Source organism: Somniosus microcephalus, unplaced genomic scaffold, assembly GCF_052327205.1.
Source record: "Somniosus microcephalus isolate GS21.2 unplaced genomic scaffold, FLI_Smic_1.0 scaffold430, whole genome shotgun sequence".
Classification (NCBI taxonomy): Eukaryota; Metazoa; Chordata; class Chondrichthyes; order Squaliformes; family Somniosidae; genus Somniosus; species Somniosus microcephalus.
In genome coordinates this window covers 42,366-64,726 of record NW_028225617.1, presented here as the reverse complement: position 1 = coordinate 64,726, position 22,361 = coordinate 42,366, and the positions used below count along the sequence as shown (strand labels likewise).

At 51.0% G+C, this 22,361-nt stretch overlaps 1 protein-coding gene across 6 annotated transcripts in view; it reads left to right on the top strand.

The window, feature by feature from the left end:
* The window catches only part of LOC147081772 (NACHT, LRR and PYD domains-containing protein 3-like), a 161,222-nt gene that overhangs the window by 121,593 nt on the left and 17,268 nt on the right, over positions 1-22,361 (top strand). For 5 of the 6 annotated variants that reach the window (XM_085980685.1, XM_085980686.1, XM_085980689.1 and 2 more), the window contains 2 exons: positions 15,393-15,564; positions 15,664-15,729. In XM_085980685.1, the coding sequence (XP_085836811.1) occupies positions 15,393-15,564; positions 15,664-15,729 (238 nt within the window). Of the gene's footprint in view, positions 1-10,735; positions 10,824-15,392; positions 15,565-15,663; positions 15,730-22,361 lie in introns of those variants that run through there. The other variant, XM_085980690.1, reaches the window with a different exon arrangement.

Genomic DNA, 22,361 nt, shown 5'->3' with positions numbered 1-22,361 from the left:
CGCGTGCCGCCACGCCAGGCCGCAGAACTATGCTATTACCACGCGCGTTTCGGCCACAAGGCCCAACGCTGCAGAGCACCCTGCTCTTTCGATCAAACCAAGATGGCCGCCCGGCCCAACGCACCAGTCCCGCGCCGCCGCCTAGGCCCGCTCGACCGCACCCCCGCCGCCACGATGGCCATCGGCACCGCAGGTAAACTGCTGTACATAACCAACTCTCTTTCAGGGCGCAGATTCCTTTGCGACATCGGAGCCCAATGCAGCATAATTCCTGCCTCCCAGCTCGACATCCAGGCAGGCCGCAGCGGCCCACCCCTCGTGGCGGCAAATGGCGCAGCCATCGCTACTTTCGGAAAGCGACTGGCCGAGGTTTGTTTCAACGGCCAGCGATTTACGTGGGATTTCGTGACGGCCTCGGTGGCACATCCCTTGCTGGGCGCCAATTTTCTTTGCGCCCACGGACTCCTGGTCGACGTCCGCGACAGGCGCCTGATCGACGCAGCAACTTTCGCTTCACTGGCCTGCCAGCAGAGCAACAGCCCGGCCCTTGTCGGGTCCTGCTCCGCCCCGGCGCATGACGTCTACGCCCGCCTACTTGCAGATTTCCCGAGGCTCACACAACTGACCGACCTCAGCCGCGGCAGCCAAGTGTGGGGTCGAGCACTACGGGACCACCAGTGTTCGCTCGAGCCAGACGCCTGGACCCAGCCAAGATGGTGGCCAAGGAAGAATTTGCCACGATGGAAAAACTGGGCATCATCCGCCGCTCGAACAGCCCTTGGTCGTCCCCCCTCCACATTGTGCCCAAGCCGGGCAGTGGCTGGCGCCCCTGCGGCGACTACAGACGGCTCAACGACGCCACCACGCCCGATAGATACCCCATTCCGCACATCCAAGACTTCTCGGCACACCTAGCAGGAAAGTCCGTCTTTTCCAAGGTCGACCTGATTCGTGGCTACCATCAGGTCCCCGTCCACCACGCAGACGTCCAGAAGACGGCGGTCATCACCCCCTTCGGACTGGTCGAGTTCCTGCGCATGCCCTTCAGGCTCAAGAACGCCGCACAGGCCTTCCAATGGCTCATGGACTCCGTCCTACGGGACCTGAGCTTCCTGTTCGTCTATCTGGACGATATCCTCGTGGTCAGCACCAGCAAGGCCGAGCACATCGCGCATTTGCGCTCCCTTTTCCAGCGCCTCAGCCAACACGGGCTAATCGTCAACCCAGCCAAATGCCAGTTCGGAGCAGCCCAAATTGACTTTCTCGGCCACAGAATCTCGCCAAGGGGAGCCATTCCCCTACCTTCCAAGGTGCAAGCGGTGGCAGACTTTCCCCAGCCCACCTCGGTCAAGGCGCTGCAGGAATTTTTGGGGATGGTCAATTTCTATCACCGGTTCGTGCCCAAGGCCGCCGCACTCATGCGCCCCCTCTACGAAGCCACCAGGGGCAAAACGGGCAAAGAGCAACTCACCTGGTCCAGCGAGATGGCGACAGCCTTCCACCAGACCAAAAGCGCCTTGGCCAACGCCACACTACTGGCCCACCCCATCCCGGGCGCCAAGACCGCCCTCACCACGGATGCCTCGGATTGCGCCGTCCAGCAACAGTGGGTCGAAGGCGCGTGGCAGCCACTGGCATTTTTCAGCCGACAGCTGCGCAAGAACGAGCAGGCCTACAGCACGTTCGACAGAGAGCCCCTGTTCCTGGCAATCCAGCACTTCCGTTTCCTTCTGGAAGGCCGGCCGTTCACCGCATTCGTGGACCACAAGCCGCTCACTTTCGCCATGGCCAAAGTAACCGAACACTGGTCCGCGCGCCAACTCAACTTCATCTCGGAGTTCACCATGGACATCCGCCACGTCGCCGGCAAGGACAATTTGGTGGCCGACTGCCTATCAAGACCCTCACTCCACGCAGTGCACCTGGGCGTCGACTATGCCAGCATGGCGAGAGACCAGGCCGCCGACGCGGAGATCCAGGCCCTCAGGACGTCAACTACCAGCCTCACCCTGGCCGACATCCACTTCCACGCAGCCGGCACAACCCTCCTGTGCGACGTCTCAGTCCCCTTGCCTAGGCCGGTCGTCCCATCCGCCTGGTGCAAGCGAGTTTTCGACATCATCCACGGCCTCTCACATCCAGGGATGCGTGCGTCTCAGAAACTTATGTCCGCCAAGTTCGTCTGGCCTGGACTCCACAAGGATGTGAGACTGGACCAACACATGCGTGGCGTGTCAGCGCGCTAAGGTCCAGCAGCACACCAAGGCGCCATTGGAGTGTTTCCCGGTGCCCAAGAGGCGTTTCGACCACGTCCACATCGATCTGGTAGGCCCCTTGCCGCCGTCGCACGGTTTTACACACCTCACGATCGTCGACTGCACCACCAGATGGCCCGAGGTGGTTCCCCTCGCCTCCACCACCACGACCGACGTCGCGAGAGCATTCGCCTCGACATGGGTGGCCCGGTTCAGCATGCCGACCGACATATCCTCGGACAGAGGCCCCCAGTTCACCTCCCACTTGTGGAATGCCATCACCGCCGGCCTCGGCACCAAGTTGCACAGGACAACAGCCTACCACCCGCAGGCCAACGGGCTCTGCGAGCGCTTTCATCGTTCTTTGAAAGCCTCTCCGTGCCAGCCTGGCCGACACCAGCTGGATCGACAAACTACCCTGGGTCCTCCTGGGATTGCGCACCGCGCCCAAAGAGGACCTCCGCGCCTCCACGGCCGAGATGGTCTACGGCCAACCGCTCAGAGTACCAGGCGACTTCCTCCCCCTGACAACGGAGCCGTGGTCGGCCGCCAGACAGTTTTCCCTGCACCAGGACGCGGCCCAGCAATTCCGTCCAGTGCCCACTTCGCAACACGGCCCGCAGCCGTCCTACGTGCCTCGAGACTTACGACATGCGGAGTTTGTCTTCATGCGCCGGGACGCGCACAGAGGCCCGCTGCAGGCATCATACACCGGCCCCTTCCCAGTATTGGAGACAGGGGACAAAGCTTTTCTTATCAACGTCGGCGGGAAGCCGGACCTTATTTCAGTAGGCCGCCTCAAACCGGCGCACCTGGACCTCAGCTTCCCGTTTCGGCCGGCTGTTCCCCCACGGCGGGGCAGACCTCCCGCGTTGGCGGCGGCCCCACAAGAGGACCAAGACATGCCAGAACCTTACTTCCCGGCCGCCGCCCCACCTTCGCCGGCAGCCCGTCCAGCCAGCCCACCGGCAGACCAGCCGACGAACCAACCGGCCGACCTCCCAGACAGCCCTCCTCACACGCCAGATGGCTACTACAGCCGCTACAGCCGCTTGGTCAAACCTCCGCAGAGACTGACTTTTACAGTTAACGAGGATTCTGGGGGGGCATATGTGGCGTTGCCACATTGGGGAAACACTATGTAGATAAACCTGTATAATCCCCTTTTAACTGCTGTATTCCCCTCCCCCCGCAAGACAGTTGCAAGCTGAGAGGAATAAGGCATGTTCAGACTTGCCTGCTGCTGCGAGAAGGAAAACCAATCAGGTTCCAGCAGGTGACCAATCCGTGAGTCATCACAGGCTCGCAGGCTTCACGAATTCAGTACTGTATTGTGAGAGTTGGAGTAAAGACCTATTTCTTGTAGCTCGCTGTGTTGCCTATTTCTTTACGCGGGAGACCGTAGTCCCCCACAGGTTCATATTTTCGTAATAGGCCAGAGTTTGCGGTAGAATTAACGGTGGGGCTAGCAGCGCTCACTGTTATTAAAGTGTAAATTGGACAGTAACTTCCAGTGACCGCACATGTGGAGTTAAACAGGAAAATCGGGAATGTCCTGTCCGAGTTGCCCTGTTGCTCCCAAAGCTGCGCGAGAATGGTGTCTCGCCGAGAGACTCGCCATTGAAATGCATGGAATGGCGTAAAATTACTGTACTTACCTGATAGATACACAGGAAACTCGCCAGGAAACGTCAGGACTTGCCTATTCCAGTGTAACTATTTGTTTAACGGCGTGATCAGTCTTAACTGATGCCAGACATCCTCTCTTGCACTGAAAATTAACCTTTACACCTGTGGAGTCTCATTCCTTCAGATTTTAATCATTGTTGGAGCTGTACAAACAAAAATTCAATAATGTTGGTACCTTTTCTTTGTCACTTTTTTCGTTCCCTCTGAACATAAGAAATAATAGCAGGAGCCCATTTATCCCTTCGAGCCTGCTCTGCCATTCGATGAGATCATGGCTGATCATCGAAATTCAGTACCCTGTCCCTGCCTTCTCCCCATATCCCTTGATCCCTTTAGCCTTAAGAAATATATCCAACTCCTTCTTAAATATATTTAATGAATTGGCCTCAACTGCATTCTGTGGCAGAGAATTCCACAGGTTCACCACTCTCTGGGTGAAGAAATTCCTCCTCATCTCTGTCCTAAATGGCTTACCCCTTATCCTTAGACTGTGACCCCTGGTTCTGGACTCCCCGGCCATCGGGAACATCCTTCCTGCATCAAGTCTGTCCAGTCCTGTCAGAATTTTATAAGTTTCAATGAGATCCCCTCTCATTCTTCTAAACTCCAGCGAGTATAAGCCTAATTGAACCAATCTCTCTTCATACATCATTCCTGCCATCCCAAGTATCAGTCTGGTGAATCTTCGCTGCACTCCCTCCATGACAAGAACATCCTTCCTCAGATAAGGCGACCAAAACTGCACACAATACTCAAGATGTGGTCTCACCAAGGCCCTGTACAAATGCTGCAAGACATTCTTGCCCCTGTACTCTAATCCTCTCCCTATGAAGGCCAACATACCACTTGCCACCTTAAACACTGGCTGCACCTGCATGCTTACCTTCTGCGACTGGTGCACGAGGACACCCAGATCATGTTGCACTTCCCCTTTTCTCAATCTATTGCCGTTCAGATAATCTGCATCTTCCTCACAGCACACACGCCCACCCAGCTTTGTGTCATCTGCAAACTTGGAGATATTACATCTAGTTCCCTCGTCCAGATCATTAACATATATTGTGAATAGCTGAGATCCTAGCACTGATCCCTGTGGTACCCCACTAGTCACTGCCTGCCACTCGGAAAAAGACTCATTTATTCCAACACTTTGTTCCTGTCTGCCAACCAGTTCTCTATACAAGTCAGTACCTTACCCCCAATCCCAAGTGCCTTAACTTTGCACGCTAATCTCTTATGCGGGACCTTATCGAAAACCTTCTGAAAGTCCAAATATACTGCATCCACTGGTTCTCCCTTATCTATTCTACCAGTTACATCCTCAAAAAATTCCAGTAGATTAGTCAAGCATGATTTACCGTTTGTAAATCCATGTTGACTTTGTCCGATCCCGTCACTGTTTTCTAAGTGCTCTGCTATTACATCTTTTATAATGGACTCTAGCATTTTCCCCACTACCGATGTCAGGCTTACCGGTCTATAAGTCCCCATTTTCTCTCTACCACCTTTTTTGAATAGTGGGGTTACATTTGCTACCCTCCAATCCATGGGAACTGTTCCAGAGCCTATAGAATTTTGGAAGATGACCAGCAATGCATCTACTATTTCTAGGGCCACTTCCTTAAGTACCCTAGGATGTAGATTTATCGGCCTTCAATCCCATCAATTTCCCTAACACCATTTCCCTACAAATACTGATTTAATTCAATTCCTCCCTCTCATTAGACCCTATGTTCCCCAACATATCTGGGAGTTTATTTGTGTCCTCCTTTGTGAAGACAGAACCAAAGTATGTATTTAATTGATCCGCCATGTCTTTGTTCCCCATTATAAATTCCCCTGATTCGGACTGCAAGGGACCTACACTTGACTTCACCAATCGTTTTCTCTTCACATATCTATAGATGCTTTTACAGTCAGCTTTTATGTTCCCTGCAAGCTTACTTTCATATTCTATCTTCCCCCTCTTAATTAATCCCTTTGTCCTCCTTTGCTGAATCCTAAACTGCTCCCAATCGTCAGGTTTGCAGCTCTTTCTGGCCAATTTATATGTCCTCTCCTTGGATCTTATGGTATCCCTAATTTCCCTTGTTAGCCACGGTTGAGTCACCTTTTTTGTTTTATTTTTATGCCAAAAAGGGATGAACAAATTCTGTAGTTGATCCATGTGATCTTTAAATGTTTGCTATTGCCTATCCACCATCAACCCTTTAAGTAACGTTCCCCAATCCATCCTAGCCAACTGACTCCTCATACCATCGTAGTTTCCTTTATTTACATTCAGGACCGTAGTCTCTGAGTCAACTACTTCACTCTCAATCTTAATGAAGATTTTGATCATATTATGATCGCTCCTCCCCAAGGGGCCTTGCACAACAGGATTGTTGATCTCTGTCCTGAATATACCCAATGACTGAGTCTCCACAGCCCTCTGGGGTAGAGAATTCCAAAGATTCACCACCCTGTGAGTGAAGAAATTTCTCCTTCTCAGTCCTAAATGGCCGACCCCTGTTTCTAAGACTGTGCCCCTGGTTACGGACTCCCCAGCCAGGGGAAACATCCTCCCTGCATCTACCCTGTCAAGCCCTGTAAGAATGTTGTATGTTTCAGTGAGAAGCATTCTGAATCCAATCATTCTTTCCCTCTCTCTCTCTATTTCACTTTCTGAATGTGATTTGACATTGCATTCTATATTCTAACTAAGACTTCCTGGTTCAGACTTTGCGTAAGGATTCTTCAAGCTGATTGGTTAAGGAAACATACAGTCGCTTCTCCTGTTCCCTCTGTAGAGGGCGCTGGGTGTTTTGGCTCTAATTTACACTGACGATGAAGGAACGGCGATACATGTTCAAGTCAGGATCGTATGTTACTTGAAGTGGAACTTGGAGGTGGCGGTGTTTCCATGCGGATGATGCTCTTGTCCTTCTAGGTGGCAGAGGGCGCGGGTTTGAGAGGTACTTTCAAAGAAGTCTTGGTCAACTGCTGCAGTTCTTTCTGTAAATAGCACACACTGCAGTGATGGTGCACCGTTGGTGGAGGGATTGGATGTTTAAGGTGGTGGGTGGGTGGACTGATGAAGTGTATTTCTCTGTCCTGGATTGCGGGGAGCTTCGAGTGTTGTTGCAGCTGCACCTATCCAGGCAAGTGGAGAGTTTTCCATCACACCGCAGTTGTACCTATAGGTGCAGGAGAGGCTCCTGGGTGGCCGGGAGTTGAGCCACTCGCCACAGAATACACAGCCTCTTACCTGCTCTAGCAGCCACGAGTTTTTTGTGGCTAGTCAATGGTAGGGATTTGACGATGGCAATGCCAGTGAATGACAAAGGGACATGGTTGGACACTCCTGTGAGAGATGGGCATTGCCTGACACTTGTGGGGTGCGAATGTTACTTGCCACTTGTCTGCCCAAGTCTAGATTTTGTCCAGGACTTGCTGCATTCGAGCACGGGCTGCTTCATTATCTGACTAATTGAAAATGGAGCTGAACACTGCAATCATCAGAGAACATCCCCACTCCTGGCTTTATGATGGAGGGAAGGTCATTGGCAAAGCAGCTGAAGTGGTTAGTCCAAAGACTCTGCCCCGAGGAACTCCTGCAGTGATGTCCTGGTGCTGAGACGATTCTCCTCCAATAACCACACTCCATGGTGTCACACACGTCGAACACTGTCCCGAGGATCTCCTGCAGTGATGTCCTGGTGCTGAGACGATTCTCCAATAACCACACTCCATGGTGCCACACACGTCGAACACTGTCCCGAGGATCTCCTGCAGTGATGTCCTGGTGCTGAGACGATTCTCCAATAACCACACTCCATGGTGTCACACACGTCGAACACTGTCCCGAGGATCTCCTGCAGTGATGTCCTGGTGCTGAGACGATTCTCCTCCAATAACCACACTCCATGGTGCCACACACGTCGAACACTGTCCCGAGGATCTCCTGCAGTGATGTCCTGGTGCTGAGACGATTCTCCAATAACCACACTCCATGGTGTCACACACGTCGAACACTGTCCTGAGGATCTCCTGCAGTGATGTCCGGGTGCTGAGACGATTCTCCAATAACCACACTCCATGGTGTCACACACGTCGAACACTGTCCCGAGGATCTCCTGCAGTGATGTCCTGGTGCTGAGACGATTCTCCAATAACCACACTCCATGGTGTCACACACGTCGAACACTGTCCCGAGGAACTCCTGCAGTGATGTCCTGGTGCTGAGACGATTCTCCAATAACCACACTCCATGGTGCCACACACGTCGAACACTGTCCCGAGGATCTCCTGTACTGATGTCCTGGTGCTGAGACGATTCTCCTCCAATAACCACACTCCATGGTGTCACACACGTCGAACACTGTCCCGAGGATCTCCTGCAGTGATGTCCTGGTGCTGAGACGATTCTCCTCCAATAACCACACTCCATGGTGTCACACACGTCGAACACTGTCCCGAGGATCTCCTGCAGTGATGTCCTGGTGCTGAGACGATTCTCCAATAACCACACTCCATGGTGCCACACATGTCAAACACTGTCCCGAGGATCTCCTGCAGTGATGTCCTGGTGCTGAGATGATTCTCCAATAACCACACTCCATGGTGCCACACACGTCGAACACTGCCCCGAGGATCTCCTGCAGTGATGTCCTGGTGCTGAGATGATTCTCCAATAACCACACTCCATGGTGCCACACACGTCGAACACTGCCCCGAGGATCTCCTGCAGTGATGTCCTGGTGCTGAGATGATTCTCCAATAACCACACTCCATGGTGCCACACACGTCGAACACTGTCCCGAGGATCTCCTGCAGTGATGTCCTGGTGCTGAGACTATTCTCCTCCAATAACCACACTCCATGGTGCCACACACGACGAACACTGTCCCGAGGATCTCCTGCAGTGATGTCCTGGTGCTGAGACGATTCTCCTCCAATAACCACACCCCATGGTGCCACACATGTCGAACACTGCCTTGATGCCAAGCACAGTCACTGTCACCTCACAGCTGGAATTCAGTTCTTTGGTCCTTTGTTTGGAGTCGATTGGTCCTGGTGGAACTCAAATTGAGCCTCGGTGAGCAGCTTATTTGTGACGAAGTGCTGCTTGATCGCAGTGTTTATAACTCCTTCCAACACTTTGATGATTGCAAACAGGCTGATAGGGCAGTAATTGATCGGGTTGGATTTGTCCTGCTCTTTGTGGACTGGACATACCTGGACAATTCTGGATATCTGGAACAACTTCACTAGATGTGCGGTTAGTTCCAGAGCACAGATCTTCAGCACCACAGCCAGAATATTGACGGGACCTGTGGTAAACCACTTTTATCGTTCACTATCGTTACACTATAGTTATCACTGTTCACATTGTTGTATCACTGTACGAGGTCGCCTCTTGTCACACTGTTATACCTGGGCTGACCACTGCCGACTCCGCCCATGGCTCCACCTACCTGCCCAGGTATAAAGGTGGTCGACTGGCTGGTATTCCTCCTTGTTGGATCCGATCACCCACGAGGGTGGGCTCTGTTATTTAGCCAATAAAAACCTATAGTTACTTTCTTAACTCGTCGCTTTTCATTGGATGAATTGATAGGTATATCAATTTTATTGGCTAAATTTTAAAATGTCTAACGTGCCAGACCAGTCAGACGCCCAGCTACAACAGCCACACGCTGAGCTACAACAGCCACAGCAGCCGGCTTGGCTGCGAGCCCTCAGACCACCGTACCTGGATCTAAACCCACAGGCAGCAAACTCAGCCCTCGACTTCGAACACTGGCTGTGCTGCTTCGAATCCTACCTGGAAGAATCCGGCGTCCCTCAGAGATCCAAACTAAGAGTTCTGACCGCCCAAGCGAGCCCTAAAGTATACGCACTCATCCAGGACATTACTACATACGAGGCCGCTATCAACCTACAGAAACAACAGTACCGGAGCCCGGTAAATTCCATGTATGCCAGACACCTCCTAAGATCCCGCCCGCAACAGCCAGGAGAGTCTGCAGCTGAATTTTTACGGGCGCTACGAACACTCGGCAGGGACTGTGACTTTAAAGCAGTATCGGCTGCAGAAAACACTGAAGATAACATCCGCGATGCCTTCGTGAAAGGCCTTCGGTCCGACTACTCATGGCAGAGACTGCTGGAATCAAAGGACCTCGACCTGAACACAGCTGCAGCCCTGGCCTACTCCCGAGAAGTGACCCAGCGGGACCTCGGTGTATTCCAGGTACTGTTCGCGACTCTGGGACTCGGGCCCGACCCCGACCGCAATACCCCCCGCAGCGCCGGCGTCCCGGACCCGACCGGGACCGCCACCCCCGGTACCGGCTGCGACTTCAGACCCCCGCGATCGGGCCGCCGGCTGCTTCTTCTGTGGGCAGGCGAAACACCCGAGGTCGCGCTGCCCAGCCAGAAACACGACGTGTTCCAGCTGCCAGAAAAAAGGCCATTTCGCTAAGGCCTGCAGAGGGAGAGCAGCAGAGGCCAGCAGTGCCTCATGCGAGTTGTGGGGGCGGCCATCTTTTATCAAGGCCACAGATGCCAGCATTCTCTCGTGTGAGCAGTGGGGGCGGCCATCTTTGATCCAGGCAACCGACACCAGCAGTGCCTCATGTGGGTTGTGGGGGCAGCCATCTTCGCCGCCATTTTACCCACCGCACTCGACCGCCACCTTACCTCCAGACCTGACAACCGCTTCACCCACAGACTACAGCGACTCGCTCGGCCACACACTAGCCTCCGTCACACTAGACCAAGCTCGCCCGCATCATCTGTCCAAATCAATGATGGACATCAAAGTAGACGGCCACGCCACGACCTGCCTGTTCGACAGCGGAAGCACGGAGAGTTTCATCCATCCATCCAGACACGGTGAGCCACTACTCCCTCACTGTCCAGCCAACGCGCAACCGGATCTCGATGGCATCGAGGTCCCACGCCACAGACATCAGCGGCTACTGTGTTGTGACCCTGTCGGTTAAGGGCACGGAGTATAAAAACTTTAAACTCCTCGTCCTGCCCCAGCTATGCGCTGCCGTCCTACTAGGGCTGGACTTTCAATCCCACCTCCAAAGTGTCACTCTAGCATACGGTGGACCCCTCCCCCCGCTCACAGTCGACAACCAGCAGCCTTTAAATCGCCCACCGCGTAACACCGGCCTATCCACCCTCAAGGTCCCGCCACCTTCCCTGTTCGCTAACCTCACCCCTGACTGCAAACCCGTCGCTACCAAGAGCAGGCGGTACAGCGCCGGGGACAGAGCTTTTATTAGCTCTGAGGTGCAGCGCCTCCTGAAGGAGGGCATCATCGAGGGGAGCATCAGCCCCTGGCGTGCCCAGGTCTTAGTCGTTAAGACCGGCAATAAAAACCGCTTGGTCATCGACTACAGCCAAACCATAAACCGGTACACCCAGCTGGACGCATACCCCCTTCCCTGCATATCTGATATGGTCAATCAGATTGCACAATACCGGGTATTCTCTACCATCGACCTCAAGTCGGCCTACCACCAACTCCCTTTCCACCCCGAGGACCGCCAGTATACCGCCTTCGAGGCGAATGGCTGCCTCTACCACTTCCTTAGGGTCCCCTTCGGCGTCACCAACGGGGTTTCGGTCTTCCAAAGGGAGATGGACCGGATGGTTGACCAGAACAGGCTGCAAGCCACGTTCCCCTATCTAGATAACGTCACCATCTGCGGCCGCGACCGGCAAGACCATGACGTTAATCTGGAAAGATTCCTCCGTACGGCCCAATGGCTGAACCTCACCTACAATAAGGAGAAATGTGTTTTTAACACCTCGCGCCTTGCCATCCTCGGCTGCGTAGTAGAGAACGGAGTCATCGGCCCTGATCCCGAAAGAATGCGCCCCCTCATGGAGCTACCCCTCCCCCACTGTCCAAAGGCGCTGAAGAGAACCCTGGGGCTCTTCGCCTACTATGCCCAATGGGTGCCGAATTATGCGGACAAAGCCAGACTCCTCATGAAGTCCACCTCCTTCCCCCTTACGGAAGAAGCGTGCGCGGCCTTCTCCCTCATCAAGGGAGACATTGCTAAGGCCACTACGCACGCGGTGGATGAGTCCATCCCCTTCCAAGTGGAGAGCGATGCATCCGACTTCGCCCTAGCCGCTACCCTCAACAAGGAGGGGAGACCGGTGGCCGCCTTCTCAAGGACCCTACAGGGCCCTGAGATCCGACACTCTTCGGTCGAGAAGGAGGCCCAGGCGATTGTGGAGGCGGTACGCCACTGGAGGCATTACCTCGCAGGCAAGCGATTTACCCTCCTCACCGACCAGCGTTCGGTCGCTTTTATGTTTAATAACAAGCTGAGGGGTAAAATCAAGAACGACAAGATCTTGAGGTGGAGAATCGAGCTATCCACCTACGATTATGATATCTTGTACCGGCCTGGTAAGCTGAACGAACCCCCTGACGCTCTATCGCGAATTACATGCGCCAACGCGCAAACTGATAGACTTCAGACCCTCCACAACGACCTCTGCCACCCTGGGGTCACCAGACTTTACCACTTCATTAAGGCCCGCAACCTGCCCTACTCCATCGAGGAGGTCAGGACCATGACCAGGAACTGCCAGACCTGTGCCGAGTGCAAACCGCACTTCTTTAGGCCGGACAGAGCAAGCCTGATCAAGGCCACCCGCCCCTTCGAGCGCTTGAGCATCGATTTTAAGGGGCCCCTCCCGTCCTCTGACCGTAATGTGTACTTCCTCAATATTGTTGATGAGTACTCCCGTTTCCCCTTTGCCTTCCCCTGCCCAGACATGACCAGTACCACGGTCATTAAATGCCTGAACGACCTCTTCGCCTTGTTCGGGTTCCCAAACTATATACATAGTGACCGGGGCTCCTCCTTCATGAGCGAGGAACTCCGCCAGTTCCTACTAGCGAGAGGTATTGCTGCAAGCAGGACCACCAGCTACAATCCCCGAGGGAACGGCCAGGTGGAAAGAGAGAACGCGACGGTATGGAAGGCCGTCCTCTTAGCCTTAAAGTCTAAGGGCCTCCCAACCTCTCGCTGGCAGGAGGTCCTCCCGGCGGCGCTGCATTCCACCCGGTCACTACTTTGCACTGCCATCAACGCCACCCCCCATGAACGAATGTTTGTTTTCCCCAGGAAGTCGACTACAGGAACCACGCTACCAACCTGGCTGACCTCTCCGGGGCCTGTCTTGCTGCGAAAGCACGTGAGGGCCCATAAAACGGACCCCCTGGTCGAGAGGGTGAACCTCCTGCACGCCAACCCCCAGTACGCCTACGTGGCATACCCAGACGGGCGGGAGGATACAGTCTCCTTACGAGACCTCGCACCCTCGGGCACTCCGGAGACACCACCTTTACCCCCCCCCACCACCCCCCCAATTCTAGCCCAGGTAGACGGTACGCCGGAACCCCAAGAGCCTTCGCCTACCTCGCAGACGCCAGCATTAACACCGGATACCGCAACACCGCCGCTGCGACGATCAGAAAGGCTTACGAGGCCTCCGGACAGACTGACATACCAGAACTGGTAGTACACTTCACCCCGCCGGACTCCAATCTAAACAAGGGGTGAATGTGGTAAACCACTTTTATCGTTCACTATCGTTACACTATAGTTATCACTGTTAGATCGTTTCCCTATAGTTATCACTGTTCACATTGTTATCATTGTACGAGGTCGCCTCTTGTCACACTGTTATACCTGGGCTGACCACTGCCGACTCCGCCCATGGCTCCACCTACCAGCCCAGGTATAAAGGTGGTCGACTGGCTGGTATTCCTCCTTGTTGGATCCGATCACCCACGAGGGTGGGCTCTGTTATTTAGCCAATAAAAACCTATAGTTACTTTCTTAACTCGTCGCTTTTCATTGGATGAATTGATAGGTATATCAGGACCTTTAGCATTTGCTGTGCCCAGTTCGTTCATTTGTTTCTTGATACTGAAATGCGGGGGAACTCTGCACTAAATCTCACACCTACTGTACATTCTGGAACTTTTGTCACCTTTAGTGCTTCCTCCAAGTTGTGCTCAAAATGGAGGAGCACTGATTCATCGGCTGAGGGAGGGCGGTAATCAGCAGGAGGTTTCCTTGCCCATGTTTGACCTGAAGGCATGAGATTTCCTTGGCTCTGGAGTCAATGTTAATGGCACGAAGGACACTTGCATCTGAGGGTACATCACTGCGCCCCACCACTGGTGGGTCTGTCCTGTCCGATGACTGCTGATGGAGGTACCTGGGACTTTGCCTAATAACTATGATTTTAAATGTATCACTACGTCACACAGTTGCTTGACTAATGTGTGGTCCACTTCTCCCTACTTTGGCACCAGTCCCCAGGAGTTAATGAGGAGGGCTTTGCAGGGTTGACTGGGCTGGGTGTTCCTTTGTGGTGTCCGAATCCAATGCCGAAGCTGAGCGGTCCGCCCAGTTTTATTCTTCTGTATCCTTCTTTCGAGAGGCTTTCTAGGCCATTTCAGAGGCCATCACATTGGTGAAGGACTGGAGTCACGTATAGACCAGGTATAAAGGGCATTGGGTTTTACAACAATCTTTACTAATCAGCTTTTTGTTTTGAAATGTTTCAAATTTGAATTCAAATTCATGAAACGTCCACGATGATATTTGGACCGTTATCTCAGGATTACTTGTCCAGTAACATAACCAACAGGCTATCGTTCTCGACGTCTCATCATCTCTGTCCATTGTCTGATTGCACCTCTGAAGTGCCTTTCGACGCTTTCTTTTCTGCATTAAAGGTGTTATATAAATGTAATCTTTGATGATGAAAGTCCTGACTACACCAACCCCATTGCTGGATATCTGTTCCCGGTTACCGAGGTTTCATACCGGCAGCGGATGTGTAAAATAACGGGTGTCGGACATTTCAATTACCCGGGGGGGAAAGCGATTAGATTTTTCATTACTTTTATTGGTCGATTCTCCAGCCCTACACCAACAGTGATTGTTTTGATTAGTCAGTGTAATTTCTCAGGCAGTTTTCTAGCTGTTTCTCACTTCAGATTCGTTCCTTCCCTGCCACTACAGTTCTGACTCGCTTTTTTATTTCTCGGGAAATCGCAAAGTGCAGCAGCAGGAAAAACTGAGAGAAATTCTATCTGTCAGTCAGTAATCTGATGTCATGTTGGACACTGAGGGACAGAGACAAATAATCACGTTAAAACTGCTGCAGATTCTCAGTGATTCCTCACTCTCCGAGAACTATAATTCATTAAATTTCTTTGCCATTAACGACTGAATCAAGATGTTTACAGAATATTCAGCCAATGTTCAGAATGGATCAGAACCCGACACAGTGACTGCTTCCTGTGCTCAACAACTGGGAGATCCCATCACTGAGCAGATCCTTTCCTTCTCATTCTCGGTGTTTATATTTCACTCAGCTCCTCAATTCATTCATTACTATTCTTTACAGAAAGTCACTGAGCTCGCGGAGAAGGGAAACCGGGCGGACAGTTCCAAACTTCTCCTAACTCTGGTGATGGAGAAAGGCTCTCGGGCCCGAAGGGTGATGTGGGAATCCTTTGTGAAAATGCGCCATGGGGTACCAAAGCTGGACAAAATACTGAAAGAAATACAGGAACTTGGTACGGTAAAATCACACTGAATTCAGTTTCACATTCAAACAGGATTTTACTATAATATTACACAGATCTGATTTCATGAACGCTAATTGATTTAAACAGGTTCTGATCCATTTGATTACATGAACATCGCACGAGGTTTATCCGAAGTACCCAGTCACCTGAGAGGTAAGTGATGAAATGGAAATTTCAAACCGTTTATCTCACGATAGAATCCAAATATTTGACTGGAGCTGATTTGTTTAAATGTTGTCAGAATCTGTGAATGAGAAGGTCCAAGGCTCAGGGAATAGGATTGAACATTATTTGGATTCGTGATTAATCCACAAAAGTTCTGCATAGATTCAATTTACAAATAAAGCTGATTTTTGAATTATTGGTAAATTTGCAGGTCTTGTATGCTCCAGTTAATCCAACTGCACATTGCCTACACCTGGCAGGATCCTGATACACTGTGAAAGCCCATACACACCTGGCAGGATCCTGATACACTGTGAAACCCCAGACACACCTGGCAGGATCCTGATACACTGAAACCCCATACACACCTGGCAGAATCCTGATACACTGTGAAACCCCATAAACACCTGGCAGGATCCTGATACACTGTGAAACCCCATACACACCTGGCAGGATCCTGATACACTGTGAAACCCCAGACACACCTGGCAGGATCCTGATACACTGAAACCCCATACACACCTGGCAGAATCCTGATACACTGTGAAACCCCATAAACACCTGGCAGGATCCTGATACACTGGGAAACCCCATACACACCTGGCAGGATCCTGATACACTGTGAAACCCCATACACACCTGGCAGGTTCCTGATACACTGTGAAACCCCAGACACACCTGGCAGGATCCTGATACACTGTGAAACCCCATACACACCTGACAGGATCCTGATACACTGTGAAACCCCATACACACCTGGCAGGATCCTGATACACTGTGAAACCCCATACACACCTGACAGGATCCTGATACACTGTGAAACCCCATACACACCTGGCAGGATCCTGATACACTGTGAAACCCCATACACACCTGGCAGGATCCTGATACACTGTGAAACCCCATACACACCTGGCAGGATCCTGATACACTGTGAAACCCCATACACACCTGGCAGGGTCCTGATACACTGTGAAACCCCATACACACCTGGCAGGATCCTGATACACTGTGAAACCCCATACACACCTGGCAGGATCCTGATACACGGTGAAACCCCAAACACACCTGGCAGGATCCTGATACACGGTGAAACCCCATACACACCTGACAGGATCCTGATACACTGAAACCCCATACACACCTGGCAGGATCCTGATACACTGTGAAACCCCGTACACACCTGGCAGGATCCTGATACACTGTGAAACCCCATACACACCAGGCAGGATCCCGATACACTGTGAAACCCCATACACACCTGGCAGGATCCTGATACACTGTGAAACCCCATACACACCTGACAGGATCCTGATACACTGAAACCCCATACACACCTGGCAGGATCCTGATACACTGTGAAACCCCGTACACACCTGGCAGGATCCTGATACACTGTGAAACCCCATACACACCAGGCAGGATCCCGATACACTGTGAAACCCCGTACACACCTGGCAGGATCCTGATACACTGTGAAACCCCATACACACCAGGCAGGATCCTGATACACTGTGAAACCCCGTACACACCTGGCAGGATCCTGATACACTGTGAAACCCCACACACACCTGGCCAGATCATTATACCGTGTGAAACCCCGTACACACCTGGCAGGATCCTGATACACTGTGAAACCCCATACACACCTGGCAGGATCCTGATACACTGTGAAACCCCACACACCTGGCCATAAGGGATGGTTATCTGGATCAATATGTCGAGGAACCAACTCGGGAACAGGCTATATTGGACTGGGTACTGTGCAATGAGAAGGGACTAATCAGTAATCTTGTTGTACGGGGACCCTTGGGTCAGAGCGATCATAACATGATCGATTTCTCACTCGAAATGGAGAGCGAAGAAATTGACTCAGAGACTAAGGTCCTGAATTTAAACAAGGGGAATTATGATGCCATGAGACGGGAACTGAGTAGGTCTGATTGGACAACGTTCCTGGGAGGACTGGAGGTAGATAAACAATGGCAAACATTTAAAGATAGAATGACAAAATTGCAAAAATTGTTTATACCAATCTGGCATAAAAGGAAATCTAAAAAGGTGACTCAACCGTGGATAACAGGGGAAATTAGAGACAGCATAAAATCCAAAGATAGGGCGTATAAAATAGCCAAAAAAAGCGCCAGAGCGGAAGATTGGGAACAGTTTAAGATAGAGCAAAGGAGGGCAAAGGGCATGATCAAGAGGGGCAAAATAGCTTACGAAAACAAGCTGGCGGAAAATATAAAAACTAACTCCAAAAGCTTTTATAAATATATCAAAAGGAAAAGACTGGTGAAAACCAAAGTTGGTCCATTGCAGTCAGATACGGGGGAATATATAATGGGAAATAAGGAAATGGCAGATCAACTAAATGCATACTTTGGGTCAGTCTTTACGAAGGAAGACACAAAAAACCTCCCTGGGATATCGGGAAAAATAGGGACATTGGCAAAGGAGGAACTGACGCAAATCAATATCTCTAAGGATATGGTGTTAAGGAAGCTAAAGGGATTGAAGGTGGACAAATCCCCAGGGCCTGATAACATGCATCCTAGGGTACTGAAGGAGGTGGCCCTAGAGATAGCGGATGCACTAAGGATGATTTTTCAGAATTCATTAGACTCAGGAACAGTGCCGATGGATTGGAGGGTAGCTAACGTTACCCCACTATTCAAAAAGGGGGGTAGGGAAAAAGCAGGTAATTACAGACCTGTAAGCCTTACATCAGTTGTGGGCAAAATGCTGGAGTCCATCATTAAGGATGAAATAGCGGAGCACTTAGCAAATGGGGACAGGATAGGACAGAGTCAACATGGATTTACAAAGGGTAAATCGTGCTTGACTAATCTATTGGAATTTTTTGAGGGAGTAACTGGTAGAATAGATGGGGGAGAGCCAGTAGATGTGGTGTACCTGGACTTCCAAAAGGCCTTCGATAAGGTCCCACATAAAAGATTAGCATGGAAAATTGAGGCTCATGGGATAAAGGGGAAAGTTTTGGCGTGGATAGGGAACTGGCTGTCAGATAGAAAACAGAGAGTTGGAATAAACGGCTCATTTTCTGAATGGCAGGCAGTAACAAGTGGGGTACCACAGGGATCTGTCCTGGGCCCCCAGCTGTTCACAATTTACATTAATGACCTGGATCAGGGAGTCGGATGCAGCATTTCCAAATTTGCAGACGACACTAAACTAGGAGGGGGGGTGGGCTCAGAGGAAGAGACCAGGAAGCTCCAGAGCGATTTGGACAGACTGGGCGATTGGGCGGATAAATGGCAGATGCACTATAATGTGGACAAGTGCGAAGTTATCCACCTTGGGTGCAGGAACGGGAGGGCAAATTATTATTTAAATGGCAATAGATTGGGAGAGGGGGAAGTACAGAGAGACCTGGGTGTTCTTGTACACCAGTCACTGAAGGCGAGCATGCAGGTGCAACAGGCGGTCAAGAAGGCAAACGGTATGCTGGCCTTCATAGCAAAAGGGTTAGAATACAGGAACAGGGATACCTTGCTGCAGCTGTACAGGGCACTGGTGAGACCACACCTCGAGTACTGTGTACAGTTTTGGTCGCCTCATCTGAGGAAGGATGTTCTTGCCATGGAGGGGGTGCAGCGGCGATTCACCAGGCTGATACCAGGAATGGCGGGAATGACCTATGAGGAGAGACTATGTAGTTTAGGGATGTACACACTGGAGTTTAGAAGATTGAGAGGGGACCTCATAGAAGTGTATAAAATTCTGACAGGTCTAGACAGACTGGATGCAGAAGGAATGTTTCCCTTGGCGGGTGAGAACAGAACTAGAGGACATAATTTAAGGATAAGGGCTAAACCATTTAGGACAGAGATGAGGGGGAATTTCTTCACTCAGAGAGTGGTGAACCTGTGGAACTCATTGCCACAGAGGGCAGTGTACGCCAGCTCATTAAATATATTTAAGAGGGAATTAGATATATTTCTACGGGCAAAAGGGGTTAAGGGTTACGGAGAGAAGGCGGGGACGGGATACTGAATTAAAGGATCAGCCATGATCTCATCGAATGGCGGAGCAGGGCCGAATGGCCTACTCCTGCTCCTATCTTCTATGTATCTATGTATCATTATACCGTGTGAAACCCCATACACACCTGGCAGGATCCTGATACACTGTGAAACCCCATACACACCTGGCCAGATCATTATACCGTGTGAAACCCCATACACACCTGGCAGGATCCTGATACACTGTGAAACCCCATACACACCTGGCAGGATCCTGATACACTGGGAAACCCCATACACACCTGGCAGGATCCTGATACACTGTGAAACCCCATACACACCTGGCAGGATCCCGATACACTGTGAAACCCCATACACACCTGGCAGGATCCTGATACACTGTGAAACCCCATACACACCTGGCAGGATCCTGATACACTGTGAAACCCCATACACACCTGGCAGGATCCTGATACACTGTGAAACCCCATACACACCTGGCAGGATCCCGATACACTGTGAAACCCCATACACACCTGGCAGGATCCCGATACACTGTGAAACCCCATACACACCTGGCAGGATCCCGATACACTGTGAAACCCCATACACACCTGGCAGGATCCCGATACACTGTGAAACCCCATACACACCTGGCAGGATCCCGATACACTGGGAAACCCCATACACACCTGGCAGGATCCCGATACACTGTGAAACCCCATACACACCTGGCAGGATCCTGATACACTGTGAAACCCCATACACACCTGGCAGGATCCTGGTACACTGTGAAACCCCATACACACCTGGCAGGATCCTGATACACTGTGAAACCCCATACACACCTGGCAGGATCCTGATACACTGTGAAACCCCATACACACCTGGCAGGATCCTGATACACTGTGAAACCCCATACACACCTGGCAGGATCCCGATACACTGTGAAACCCCATACACACCTGGCAGGATCCTGATACACTGTGAAACCCCATACACACCTGGCAGGATCCTGATACACTGTGAAACCCCATACACACCTGGCAGGATCCTGATACACTGTGAAACCCCACACACACCTGGCCAGACCATTATACCGTGTGAAACGAGTGCCTGATGTGGATGTTATCTCTGCCCCTGGGCAGCTATTCAGCACAAACTGTGGTCAGTGGTGCAGAATTGGGAAAAGGTTAAGCATTACCATTGTACATCACCTCATGAACATCCGATAGTGTTCGCTCTAATCTGAGAAGATGTTCAGAGTTTCACAATCAAACATTAACTGAGGAGGAACATGAGCAATAGGCCGTGTTCTGGGTGATTTGAAATTGACTGTGCCGATTACCTCTGGCAGTAAAACAGACAAACTAGGCACAGAGAATCTTGTTGTACTGAAAGAACCGTCATTTCATTCAGGGGGATTTGAATCCCAATTTAATTATTATCACAAACATATTTATAATTTTCAAAACTACATTATCGGCAACTCGTATCCAAATGAAACGATGGAGTTTAATAATAGTAACTGTTGAAATGAAGTCTGTCTTCCCTAACGTAATACTGAGTGAAGTGGGCGGTAGTTCTAGTTCTGATTCTGATCGATTATCTGATGAGACTGTTATCTAAAAATAATATAAATGTAAAATTACTGAAAGCTGATCGCATTTTCTGAAACACAACAGGAGGATGTTTAGGGGAACACAAGGCTACTTTGGTCCAAACCAGTCTGTCCCTGTTCGAGGTGAACTCACCTTCCTCTCTTCAGCTTATCCACAGAAATACAACCAATTGTCTCTTGTCCCCAATCACACTGCCCCTTAGTGTCCTCCCTGGTAACTGGTCTCCCACTCTACTACCCTTCAGTGAAAAATATTACCCTGATTTCACACAGAAACACAACCAATTGTCTCTTGTCCCCAATCACACTGCCCCTTAGTGTCCTCCCTGGTAACTGGTCTCCCACTCTACTACCCTTCAGTGAGAAATATTACCCTGATTTCACACAGAAACACAACCAATTGTCTCTTGTCCCCAATCACACTGCCCCTTAGTGTCCTCCCTGGTAACTGGTCTCCCACTCTACTACCCTTCAGTGAAAAATATTACCCTGATTTCACACAGAAACACAACCAATTGTCTCTTGTCCCCAATCACACTGCCCCTTAGTGTCCTCCCTGGTAACTGGTCTCCCACTCTACTACCCTTCAGTGAAAAATATTACCCTGATTTCACACAGAAACACAACCAATTGTCTCTTGTCCCCAATCACACTGCCCCTTAGTGTCCTCCCTGGTAACTGGTCTCCCACTCTACTACCCTTCAGTGAAAAATATTACCCTGATTTCACACAGAAACACAACCAATTGTCTCTTGTCCCCAATCACACTGCCCCTTAGTGTCCTCCCTGGTAACTGGTCTCCCACTCTACTACCCTTCAGTGAGAAATATTACCCTGATTTCACACAGAAACACAACCAATTGTCTCTTGTCCCCAATCACACTGCCCCTTAGTGTCCTCCCTGGTAACTGGTCTCCCACTCTACTACCCTTCAGTGAGAAATATTACCCTGATTTCACACAGAAACACAACCAATTGTCTCTTGTCCCCAATCACACTGCCCCTTAGTGTCC